The 12,489-nt window shown below is 37.3% G+C and overlaps 1 protein-coding gene across 1 annotated transcript; it reads left to right on the top strand.

Moving 5' to 3' along the window:
- The first annotated feature begins 200 nt into the window (after positions 1–200).
- LOC139431345 (uncharacterized) lies at positions 201–3,872 on the top strand. The gene is made up of 3 exons (XM_071199000.1): positions 201–378; positions 2,674–3,320; positions 3,462–3,872. The coding sequence occupies exons 1-3, from the start codon at positions 201–203 to the stop codon at positions 3,870–3,872; spliced, it is 1,236 nt and encodes a 411-aa protein (XP_071055101.1).
- Positions 3,873–12,489: the final 8,617 nt, after the last annotated feature.

The following is a 12,489-nucleotide window of genomic DNA, read 5'->3' as shown; positions in this document are numbered from 1 at the left end:
TTCTTTTATTTAACATATTACTTCAGAAGTTAAATACATCATGTAAAATTAAATTCGAGTCAGAACATACCACTTTCGATATTCCGATGTTTGAACAATTATTGCATTTTTTGGAACAACAATCTAAGGCTCTAGATTCTGTATCATTCACTTCGTCGGAGAAGCGCTCAATAAATCGATCGAAATTGTCGACATCTACTATGGCTCGTGAAAAAGCAATTGATTTAAAGGTGGATGATTCGAAATCGGCCGTCAAATGTCCGATATGCTCAGAATCACATCAGGTCTACCGATGTGCTCAATTTCATGTTAAATCGCCAGCTGAAAGATTAGTGATAGCAGGAGATAACAATTTGTGTCGAAATTGTTTAAGCAAAGGTCATACCACTTACAATTGCTTTTCAAATCACTGTTGTCATTCATGCAAGCAACGCCATCATACATTACTTCATTTTGGACCTAAACAGCCAATTCCTTCTACTCATGTGGGTACAACATTAGATATAAATAATCATTCAAAACCAGAAAATCGTCGAGTTATCTTACATCGCCTTTATTCATATTTATGATCAATTTGGTCAACTTCATTTGGCACGTGCATTGATTGACTCTGGAAGCACGTCAAATTTTATTACCACCAAGCTACTGCAACGACTTCGTTTGCCACGACAAAATAATTCTTCGTTAGAAATACAGGGTTTAAACTCGATGACGTCCATCTGTAACAAAGAAAGTGTTAATTGCATCATTCAACCTTGCCATTCAGGAAACTTATCGTTTAATCTGAAAGCTATTGTTACATCTTCAATATGTTCCGCTCAACCTTCATTATCTTCTATTATACAATCCTACGATTATCTTAAATGCCTCCAATTCCATCCCGAACATCATTACCGAAAAAGTGGATATATTATTGGGAGAATTGGTACATCAATTGTTTACTGGTGGTCGTGTCTGTGGTGGTCAGGACGATCCTGTGGCTGTGTATTCAGTGTTCGGGTGGATAGTGATGGGAAAATCCAAATTATTACCATCCACGTCTTTATCAACATCTATCTTAACAATTGATGACTCATTACATTTATCAATGCAACGCTTTTGGGAATTGGAATCTACTTCTGAAATCAAGATGATGTCAATTGAAGAGGCAAAATGTGAAACTCATTACAAAAATAATTATCGTCGTGATATTAATGGCAGATTTATTGTATCATTCCCGTTTAGAACCAAAGAACCTATTCTTGGAAATTCATATGATATTGCTCTGAAACGATTTAAATTATTGGAGAAACGTTTGTTGAGAGATGATATACTTCACAAGAAATACGTCGAATTCATGAGGGATCATTTGCATTCATTAACGTAATTGCAAAAGATATAAAATTATTAAACGGAAAGTCTATCTTAAGTCACACTCTTCGTTTCGACATCTTTGAGCGGACTGAGGATGCGTAATTGAAACAAGTTGTAGGTTAAGGATAGTTGAACGTTAAGAAAGCGGGAAAATATGAAATGCAGTTCTTGAAATGAACCTGACTATTTAAAATAAAAATGGATATGATAACATTTTTAGAAAAAAATCTCTGGTTGTTAAAGTCGGAAATGTCGTTGAGTAGGTTTTCTTCATTATCCTTTTTATATTTGTTTATGAAATATTCCTCATAGAGAATGACATCAAGAACGCTGGGATGATGTTAAGTTTTCTAATATTTTTGTTAAGTTTGTTCAAGTTATGGCTATAAGTTAATGTTAAGTATTGTTTTTTGGTTTGGAAATTTGGGTAAACTAATTTTCTAATATTATTATTATGTATACTGTTAATATCTTGCAAAAAGGTGATGTTATAGCCGTTATTAATTCCTATTTTTATTATATTGTTAAGTTCTGTTTGAAAGTTATTTTTATTAAGGGGGTGTTGTAGTTAATCTGTTGAACAAAAAATTAAATGCAGCTTTTTTATGAGCAGTACAATTGTAAGAGTTCTCGGGGATGATACAATCAGTATTTGTTGGTTTCCTGTAAATGTCGAAATTGATAAAACCATCCTTGTAATTCTTTATGAGAGTAAGATCCACAAAATTTATACGGTTATTGTTTTCCTTTTCCATGGTGAATTCTAGATTATTGATGGTGTTGAAAACGTTGAACAAAGCTTTAAGCTTAGCCGGATTCCCCGTGTAAATAATAATAATGTCATCAACATACCTTTCATAGAATTTAATATCTTTAGTGAAAATGGAGTATTTGTATGAGACCAATTTATTTTCTAGATTATTAACAAAAACATCGGCGATGATACCCGAAATCGGAGAACCCATAGGCAAGCCATTAGTCATAGTGAAAAATTTATTGTTAGAAAGGAAAAAATTTTGTTTACATATGAATCTGATGATGGAGCAAAGGTCTTTTATGTTCTCATTCTCAACACCATCAAAATCATTCATGTGACGTTTAAGGTGTTTCTCAATAATTTTCAAGGACTTATCTATAGGCACGTTAGTGTATAGGTTTTTTTTAATGTCTATGTTGATGATATTGTCACCGGTGCAACATCAATCAAAGATATACTTACATTAAAGGAAGATCTAATTGCTATTCTACGGAAAGGGGGGTTTGAGCTCGGCAAGTGGACAAGTAATTGTTCACACCTTTTGGAAACCATATTTCAAACAGATTTGCAATCATTACTGTCTTTAGACTATGAAGACTCAATTACTGTTAAAATTCTGGGATCACATTGGTGTGTAATCACGGACAACTTTAAATATCAATATTTACCTCGTTCAAATCATTCGACAAAACATAGTATTCTTTCAGATATTGCTCGGATTTATGATCCATTGGGATTTTTAGCACCACGTACATTCAAAGCTAAGCATTTTATTCAACAACTTTGGCAAGTTCATTGTGATTGGGATGATATTCCACCTCATCACGTGGTAACACAATGGGAAAACTTTAAGCAACAATTAACTTTATTATCAAATCTCGAAATACCTCGCTTCATGTCATCTAGTGATTATAAAACTTGTGAGCTTCACCTCTTTTGTGACGCCTCTGAGGTGGGATATGCTACTGCAGCTTACTTACGTTATCAAAATCAAGATGAACTCATTAAAACTTATTTCATCGGTGGAAAGTCCCGCATTGCCCCATTGAAAACTATTTCTATACCCAGATTGGAATTATGCGGAGCTATTGATTTCCTATTAATCATTAAAAACACCATAGCGTCTGTAATTACAATCGATTCCATAACCGCTTGGTCGGATTCTCAGGTTGTATTATCCTGGATCAAATCCTCTCCTCATAAATGGAAGGTATTTGTTGCTAACCGCGTAACACACATTCAAAACATATTACCAACTTCATCTTGGAAATATGTTCCGTCATCGCAGAATCCAGCAGACTGTGCTTCTCGTGGTCTGTATCCAAATCAACTTTTAAATGCTAATATTTAGTGGAACGGTCCTGAATGGCTTTCCCAACAATACAATAATTGGCCAAACCAACAACTTAACAAATCTGATAAAGAGGTTAATAAAGAGAAACGAGCAATAATAAATTGTACCACAGATGTATCTACCAATATACTAGACGAATTGCTAAACAAATTTTCTCAAATTTATTATCGGCAGCTCGCTCCGTTCATGGATAGAGATGGGTTGCTCAGGGTGGATGGTCGATTACGTTGTGCTGAAATACCATTCGAGCATAAACATCAATTATTATTACCGAAAAATTGTCCATTAACACAACTAATAATTGAAGAAACACATCATAAATTTATACATCCTGGTCTTCGAACTTTATCATCATTAACTGGTGTGAAGTTATCCATAAATCCCAGCCATAAACTAATAACTCCGTAACCAATACGATTTGGGTTACCAAATTCACACACAGGTCACTGTTACCCTGAAAAACAGCTTACATCCCCACTTGGTAAAAAAAATTTTTTTCAACCCCCACCCCCGAAAAAGGGATGTTTTCGCCCTGATGGGCACCTCCGAATTAAACCAAATTCTACCACATAATAGAACACAGTTCTATTATGTGGTAGAATTTGAACCCCTAACGGTTTTCGAGAAAAAAATCATTCTTATAAACCGCGGATATGAAAAAGATATAGAAATATCCATCTTCACCACAAAGTGGCCAGAGTTTGTAACCATATCGTATTGGCTTACCCTTTATGAACTTTTAGTAAGTTGTGAGTGGTGATCGTAATATCTTACAATCATTTCATTTATGGACACATTTTCTTAAGAAATACTAAAATTTTGAAAACTTACATTTACTATGTCTAACAACGGTAGTAGTATAGAAACGCCGATTCTAGATAGGAATTTGCACCTCCTCACCTCCGTGACGTCATCAACCCAATGTAAAAGGATAGGGAAGGGTACCAGCCTAAGGTTGAGGTGGAAAAAAATAGGTTGGTATTGGAAAAGTAACTAGATCTAGTGACTTTTTTAAAAAAGTAACGCGCCACCTAGTGGTTGGTAGTGGAACTAAACCACTACCAACCAGGTACACTGTTACTTTTTTTTTAAAAGTCATCAGGTCTAGCTACCAACCTATTTTTTCCCCCAAGCCTTTGGTTGACACCCCTCCTCCCTATCCTTTTACATTGGACGAATGACATCACGGAGGTGCGGAGGTGCAACAACTTCCTGTCTAGAATCGGCGTTTCTGAAAGATGGCGCGTTGAACGCATAAAGGTGCGCCTCACAACTCTTGAATGTGCGTGCGCAGGAACTTGGGAATATTCCGGAAAATAATAATAACACATTTTAACACCGATAACACCCTTAGCGAGCAGGGTTTTACAACTTGTTTAAATTAAAATAAATATAATTTTTTAACGCAAGTATTCGTCAACATTCTTAATAGTAGTAAGTTTAAACTCATGAAATCATATCAATATATTCCATTAAGTAATAATTTATTTCAGATAAATTTTACAAGCAGAATTCTCGAATTAATTTTAACTTATCCTTCGAAAATTTAGTGTTCATAATAAAATCAATGTAATCATTAAAACGCAAATTGTCTAATACTTTTCATTTGTATGAAATTAAAAATTCCTTAGATAAAATTTCTTGAACTTCCATCAAGGTCAATATAATCGGAATAAAATAATTATTTTCAGGGTCCATATCTTCATATGTGATGCACACACAATTCTCAACGTCTGATTTCAAGGCGGACATTGCTAAATGCATGTTTAACGTGCAAGTTCTTGCAACGGCGGGACTTGTTATATCCTATAACATCCAGGTATTTCGGTACCGCGATGATTTATTTTAAATGATTAATCTATTAAGGGGGTATGCCACCTTTGAAATGAAAAAAATCGATTTTTTTTTTTTTATTTATTTATTTATTTTATTTATTTATTTCATGTGGGTACAGAAACAGGTCGAACCCAATAATACTGTACCACAAACAACCAATTGTATACAAATAAAATAGAATTACAGTTCACAATACTAATAATAATGAATTAACATTAATGGTACAAAAGTGATTCAAAAGGAAAAAAAATAAAACAAAGTTTAGGTGATATAAATATATCATATATCAAATATCAAATGAACGCTCGAGGCAACACACCAACTGCAGCAAAGATCAGTTTTTTAAATGCATAGAACGAATGCTGAAACAGATCTATGTTAACACGATTCGCCGATCTTGCCATTCTCAATAAATAATAATAATAATAATAATAATAATTCACTTTATTGCCCAACAAAGATCAATTACAGGACAATATTACAAGAAAAAGAAAATAAGAAATAACACATGCCATAAAACAAATATAATTCACATAAACACTCTTACACTATTATTGATTGTTAGTTAGTTTACACATCCTCTGCACCGGGGAGTTGGCTAAAACATTGGATCTGCAATTCCTCAAATAAAACTGATTTGTACTACGTGTTGCACGCGTAGGCACCGCGAAAATGATCCGCGACAACAACCAACCACAATCCAATTCACCTTGCACTAACTTCTGCAAAAACTTGATGCACTGGTCATCTCTTCTTACGTCTAGTGCAGAAAAACTGTGACGCCGCAGCAGGGATGCGTAATCCATTCCACGATCCCGGTATGATCCGTCCAGGCGTAGAGACAAATATTTGAGAAATCTCCTCTGAATTCTCTCCAATATAAGTCTATGACACACATAATGTGGCGACCAAATTACAGAGCCATATTCCAATTTGGACAATACAAAGGTCGAAAATAGGGTCTTGTACACACCGATATCAGAAAAAGCACGCGAGGTGCGCAAAACGAAACCAAGCATCCTCGCAGCAGAAGATGCAATATTTTCGATGTGAGGTACAAAAGACAATTTGCGGTCAAAAGTTACTCCCAGATCCTTGATTGTAGATAATTTCTCAAGAAGAACACCTTCTATATAATAAGAAGATGGAAGAGGAGACAGCTTGCGTGTAAAACTAACTGCACCGCACTTATTGGCATTAATCTTTAGCTGATAACGGTTACACCATTCCACCAAGACGTCCAAATCCGACTGAAGACTGACAACATCACGGTCCGCAAAAATAGGTCGGAATAGTTTCAGATCATCCACATAAGCTAGTACGCTTGATGAAAATTTGTCTAGAAGGTCATTCAAGAAGATAACAAATAGTAGGGGGTCTAGATTTGAGCCCTGAGGAACACCAGACCTAGCCGTAAACTCCATAGACGCATAACCGTTGTAGTACACATAATTTATACGACCCGATAGGTAAGAGGCAAATAGTTTCATAAACTTAGGAGATAAGCCAAAAGCACTAAGTTTATACAAGAGGACGTCATGATGAATCATGTCGAATGCTTTAGAAAAATCAGTGTATACCACATTTACCTGACCGCCCCTATCCAAAGATTCACAAATTACCTCAGTAACCACCGCGAGGTTGGTAATGGTCGAACGACGCTTGATAAACCCATGCTAATATGGTGACACAAATGACTGAACCTGTGGATAAATCATCTTGTAAATAATCTGTTCAAATACCTTAGCGAAATTGGACAATAACGATATTGGTCGATAATCAGTAATGTTGGTACGTTCGCCATGCTTGAATACAGGAACAATGCGTGAGCGCTTCCAAAGTTTAGGAAACGAGCAAGTGCTTAAGGATAGGTTAATTATTAAATGAAGCGGAACTGCAAAAACTGCACAGCAATCACGAATGAAAAATGCAGGAAGATCATCATCACCAGCAGTAAATTTATTAGGTAACCTTTTTAGGAAATGAAGAACCTCTTCTTCGGTGACATCGGTAACAAATACTGGAGGATACGTAGAGTGTACATCAACCATGTTATAAGCAGAGACACCAGAATATACTCCAGAGAATTGATCTGCAAAAGCATTAACTATTTTTTCAGGATCAGTGTAGGTGGACTTATCACGCATCATTTTTCCAGGAAGTCGAGAGGTCGTTGTTTTCTGTCTTATATAATTCCAAAAGTTACGGGGATCAGAACTAAGCGATTGTTCAGCACTAATAGTAAAAGAAGTATACGCATCAGAGATTTTCTGTTTAGTCAAACATCTCAGTCTTTTATATTCCGCTGAATAGAAAGCACTATTGCTTCTCCTCCACTTCCTCCTATAATACTCTTTCAACTTTAATAGCCGCTTAATTTCTGGGGTGTACCAAATGGGGTATGAGGATCCCCGACTCAATCTCTTAGGAACAAATAAATCCAAAATCTCATACAACTTTTTATAAAAAGCTCGCAAAGCATCATCCGCATTAACCTCCACATTTAGAAAAGACCAATCCGTGTAAAGTAGTTTATCATACATGCCAGGAAAGTTGGCTCTTCGAAAATTATATCGACCACCCAAAGACGGAAAGTTCGGCAAACCATCATTTGCCGTCAGTAAATTCATTGTAATATCTAAGGCAGGATGGTACTGATCCTCGTAGACGAAGGGACAATCATCATGAACAAGATCAAACTGATGGTCAGTATTTGTCAGAACCAAATCCAATAGACGATTGTCACAGTTCAGTACATGATTGAGTTGGCGAAGGTCCAGAAAATCACAAAAGTTACGAAATAACTCCGTTTTTCCACATTTGGTTGACATACCAGGCGCCTTAATATATTCAGGCAAATTAAAATCACCAAGGATAAGGACAGGATAATTCAAAACTTTATGTTCTAGGGCGTCCAAGAAACATAGTAAATCAGGTTGCGGATTATCAGGAGGTATGTACAACACCACGATATATAAGGTCACAGACCATAAAGAGCACTTGCAAATCAACACATCGACAAGTGGTACTAAAGCCTGAATGTCTATAGAGTCAACCAGCTCAACATCATGATGACTAGCTACAGCAAGCAGAACTCCACCACCTCTGTTATGTCCAACCAAATCAAACTTACGGTCAGCTCGTAAAACTCTGTACTTATCCACGAATAATTCATTAGATCCAAGATCCGAATTTAAATTAGTTTCCGATAGAGCAATCAAATCATAGGTACAATCAGAACAATTAACATAAAATTCACGCGTTTTGTACGAAGACCATTAACATTTTGATAGTATACATTAACAGATTGATGAATAAAGGAGAGTTTTGACAGGCATTGGTTCTAGGAGTAGGTGTCATAAAAAGAAAATAAAAGCGAAGTAATCTCGGAGGAACGTGAACACATATAGAACCAACAAGCATTGGAGAATCACACTTGTTGTTCAAAAGTTTGTAAAAATATAATATATCCCCACAAAAGCGACGCTGGTTGAGGGTTAACATACGAAAAGAAGTGCAAGTTGATTCGTAATCAATGTATTGAATGGAAAATTTAAAACAAAGGTGTTTGAGGAATTTAGATTGAATACGCTCAATTCTAGATTTATACGAGAGATACTGAGGATTCCAAACGACGCTGCAGAAGTTAAGTGTGCTGTAAACATAGGCAAAATAGAGATTTCTAATTGCAGCAATGTTTGAAAAAGCTACCGTTGATCTCATAATAAATCCTAACATACGCCAGGCTTTGAAGACAACAGTATCGATATGTTAACATAAATATTAAACAGTAAAGGACCCAGATGGCTACCCTGCGGAACACCAGAAGGAACCGACACAGGATTAGAGAAAAAACCATTAACCGAAACAATCTGGCATCTCTCCTTCAGATAGGAAGCAAGCCATTGCAAAAGATTTCCCTGAACACCAAACTTCTTTAGTTTGAACAGAAGTAAGTTGTGATCCACCCGGTCGAAAGCTTTACTAAAATCCGTATAAACTGAATCAACCTGACAAGAATCATCCAGAGTAGATAAGATGTACTGGGTATATTCAAGCAAGTTACTCTCCACCGAGCGACCAGCAAAAAAACCATGTTGTCTAGAATTGATTTTAGACTTAAGGGCAAAGAATAGACGTGCATGAACTACTTTCTCAAACACTTTACTAAATGCTGGCAAAATAGATATGGGGCGGTAATCGGATATAGCACCACGGTCCCCAGATTTAAAAATGGGAAGAACAAAAGCCCGCTTCCACAATAAAGGAAAGACACCCATTATCAATGATGCATTAAATAAAATGGTTAAAGGAAGGGACAGAGAGTGTGAACATTCCTTGATTAAAATTGATGGAATACCATCAGTACCTATACTGTCTGTAACCCTATGCCCATCAGGGCCTCCTCAACCTCAATTCTGTCAAACTGCATCCGACTCAAAGGAAGGGTATCCATTTCTATACAATCTACATTCTGCTGGATTGGAGCAGGATCAACAAAAACAGAAGAAAAGAAATCAGCAAACAATGAGCATACTCCGACACCATCGCCGACAACAGTTCCATTCCATGACATCGTAGAAGGAATGACATCCGCACGCATCTTAGACTTAGTAAAAGCCCAAAACACCTTTGGATCAGATTGCATATTACTTTCAGCTCTTCTAACATACTCCATGTAATTGTGATGGATTAGATACTTTGCACGACTCCTTAGAATTGAAAAAGTAAGGTAGTCAAGTCGGTTTCTAAAACGCTTCCATCTACAGTGCGCCCTCCTTTTCTCTCGAATTACTTTAATGGTACTGTATGAAAACGAACTGGGAAAACCCTTCATAGCTTTGCGTTTTAAAGGGACAAATTCGCGAATAGCAGTATTAACATAGTTATAAAAAATTTGAACAGCGTCATTGATATCACGACCAGCGAGCTCTGATTCCCAGTCAATTCCATTAAAGTACTCATTCAATTCAGGAAACCGGGCTTTTCTAAAACAAAAAGCATCACCATGATGTATAGATAATGAACGAGTAAATGAAATTGAGCAGGAAAACTTTAGAGTGGAGTGTGCACTGTCCTCAGGAAGCAATGGATCACTACAAAGAGATAATTGATGTACATCGGCAGAATTCGTAATAACAAGATCAAGTGTGTTTACATAAGAATTTTTATGATAATTTAGTTGGTTAAGTCCGCAAAGGGAAAGAACATCCAGAAATTCATTGGAGCGGGCGCTGACGGATCCGGAAGCAGTGGCGAAACCGGAATCCAGGTCAAGTGACCAGTTTAATTCAGGCAAATTAAAGTCTCCACAAATTATAAAACGATCATTAGGTTTACTTTCGATAATTAATGTTAATTGATTTAAAAAATTATTTAGGGAAGTAATATCGTGAGGGGGAATATAAACGCAACAAATATGAACCGTCGTCCATCCCGAGCGCAACGTTACACCGACAGCGTCAACACCAGTGAACCAGGCGGACTGAAGAATTGCAGGAAGATACGCTGCAACTCCAATAAGAACTCCCCCACCGCGCAAACTGTTGTCGGCGACGTTCGGGCGATCGCATCTAAAAACATTAAAGGACGAAGGAAACCCTTCAGACGAATAAATACCGGGATGTAGCCACGTTTCAGTGAGGCACACGACATCAAAATCCGCATTCAAGAGGTTATTATGCAAAGATTGCAGTTTGGTGCGAAGACCCTGAACGTTCTGATAATAAAAAGATAAAGCCATTGTACTAATAATATCATCGAGAAAAAAATATACAGTAAAAAGCAGAAAAATTAAAGTTTATCAACATCGGTGACTTTCCTAATTAGTATAGGGCGCGCTGTTTCATTCTTACGGACGTAAACTCTACAATCACGCGTCCAGACAAACTTGTAGCCCTTCTCTCTGGCAGCCTTCCTTACGTTACTTAACAAAAACTTATTCGCAGGCGTCAGATGTTCGTTGATGAAACAACGTACAGAGACACCATCAATAGACAGGCCAGGTGGCGAACCCGGAGGACCAGAACGCTTCTTTAGCTTTGCAGCAGCCAGAAAGTTATCTCTGGTGAGACGACTACAAAACCTGACCACAATACCCTTAGGATTCGTTCCACGATTTTGATTTTGATTTCCAGGACCGTGCGGGACACGATGAGCTGCGTCCACATCCGTTGAAGACACAGGAACCCCAATAAAATCACCCATGGTTTTCAACACCATCAAAAGGTCTTCATTATCTTTTTCCGGAACGCCTTGTAGTTCTAAGTTATTTCTTCGGGAGTATTGTTCCAGGTCACCAACACGACCAGACAAATCATCTACTTGTTTGCGCAGCGACATATTTTCGGCATTCAGCTTATCTATAATCTTCAATTGATCCTGAAAGCGTTTCACAGTCGCCTCAAAATCTGTTACCCGCTGACTACAAAATTGTACCGACTCATCCAATTCATCATATCGTGAAGTCATTCTCTGCATTTCTGTTCGCATTTCTCCAATCATCTCGCAAACAGTCTCAAGGGTGACAGAAGAAACATGATCGGCAGGAGTACCAGGAGGGGCACCAAAGGAATGAGATAGGCGTCGCGACGCCACTGGCGGCGGCGATCTGCAAGTGGAACACCTCCATGATGCGCCAGCGACCGATAAGGCAACCGCAGACTCTCTGGCGATATCTACGCATTTGGCATGAAACCACGCCCGACAAGCGTCACACTGAACTCCAGGGGTGTCTCTCCCCACCAGTTGACTAAACCTCCCACAAAATTTCTTCTTCACTGGCATAACGACCGGTTTTATCGAGAAACAAGATTTACCGAAAATGAAGGCGAAAACCTTAAAAACTTTACACCCGTTTTAACGAAAACTCTCAAATCAGAGAAGATAACCACTAAATCACCGCAAATGTATACCAACTCACTAACGTATTTGTATACTCGCGAATCAAAACTACGCCGTCAAACGCTATAAATCATCCAAAAAAGACGGAGCACGAGAACAAACGTGTATTGAATCGCGAACTTCGAACTGCTGTTTTTGCTTGAAAGTGTTCTTTATACTGTTTAGAATGAGAATCCATTGACAGAAAACATTTGCTGAATGTTTTTCTGCCTAAAAAATTGATTTTTGTAACACACCTCACCGGAAATTCTAAGATTTCTGTAACCACTTTTTGTTTCATTTTTTA

This window comes from Onthophagus taurus, chromosome 8, assembly GCF_036711975.1.
Source record: "Onthophagus taurus isolate NC chromosome 8, IU_Otau_3.0, whole genome shotgun sequence".
In the NCBI taxonomy this organism is placed as follows: Eukaryota; Metazoa; Arthropoda; class Insecta; order Coleoptera; family Scarabaeidae; genus Onthophagus; species Onthophagus taurus.
This window is presented reverse-complemented; position numbering and strand designations above follow the sequence as displayed.

Excerpts from the sequence above, each read along its gene's own strand:
- LOC139431345 (XM_071199000.1), top strand. The coding sequence starts at position 201 with ATGGCTCGTGAAAAAGCAATTGATTTAAAGGTGGATGATTCGAAATCG. Across the intron at positions 379-2,673 it reads TCGAAATTGTTTAAGCAAAG|ATTTGCAATCATTACTGTCT; the intron begins GTCATACCACTT and ends TATTTCAAACAG. Across the intron at positions 3,321-3,461 it reads CCTCTCCTCATAAATGGAAG|TGGAACGGTCCTGAATGGCT; the intron begins GTATTTGTTGCT and ends GCTAATATTTAG.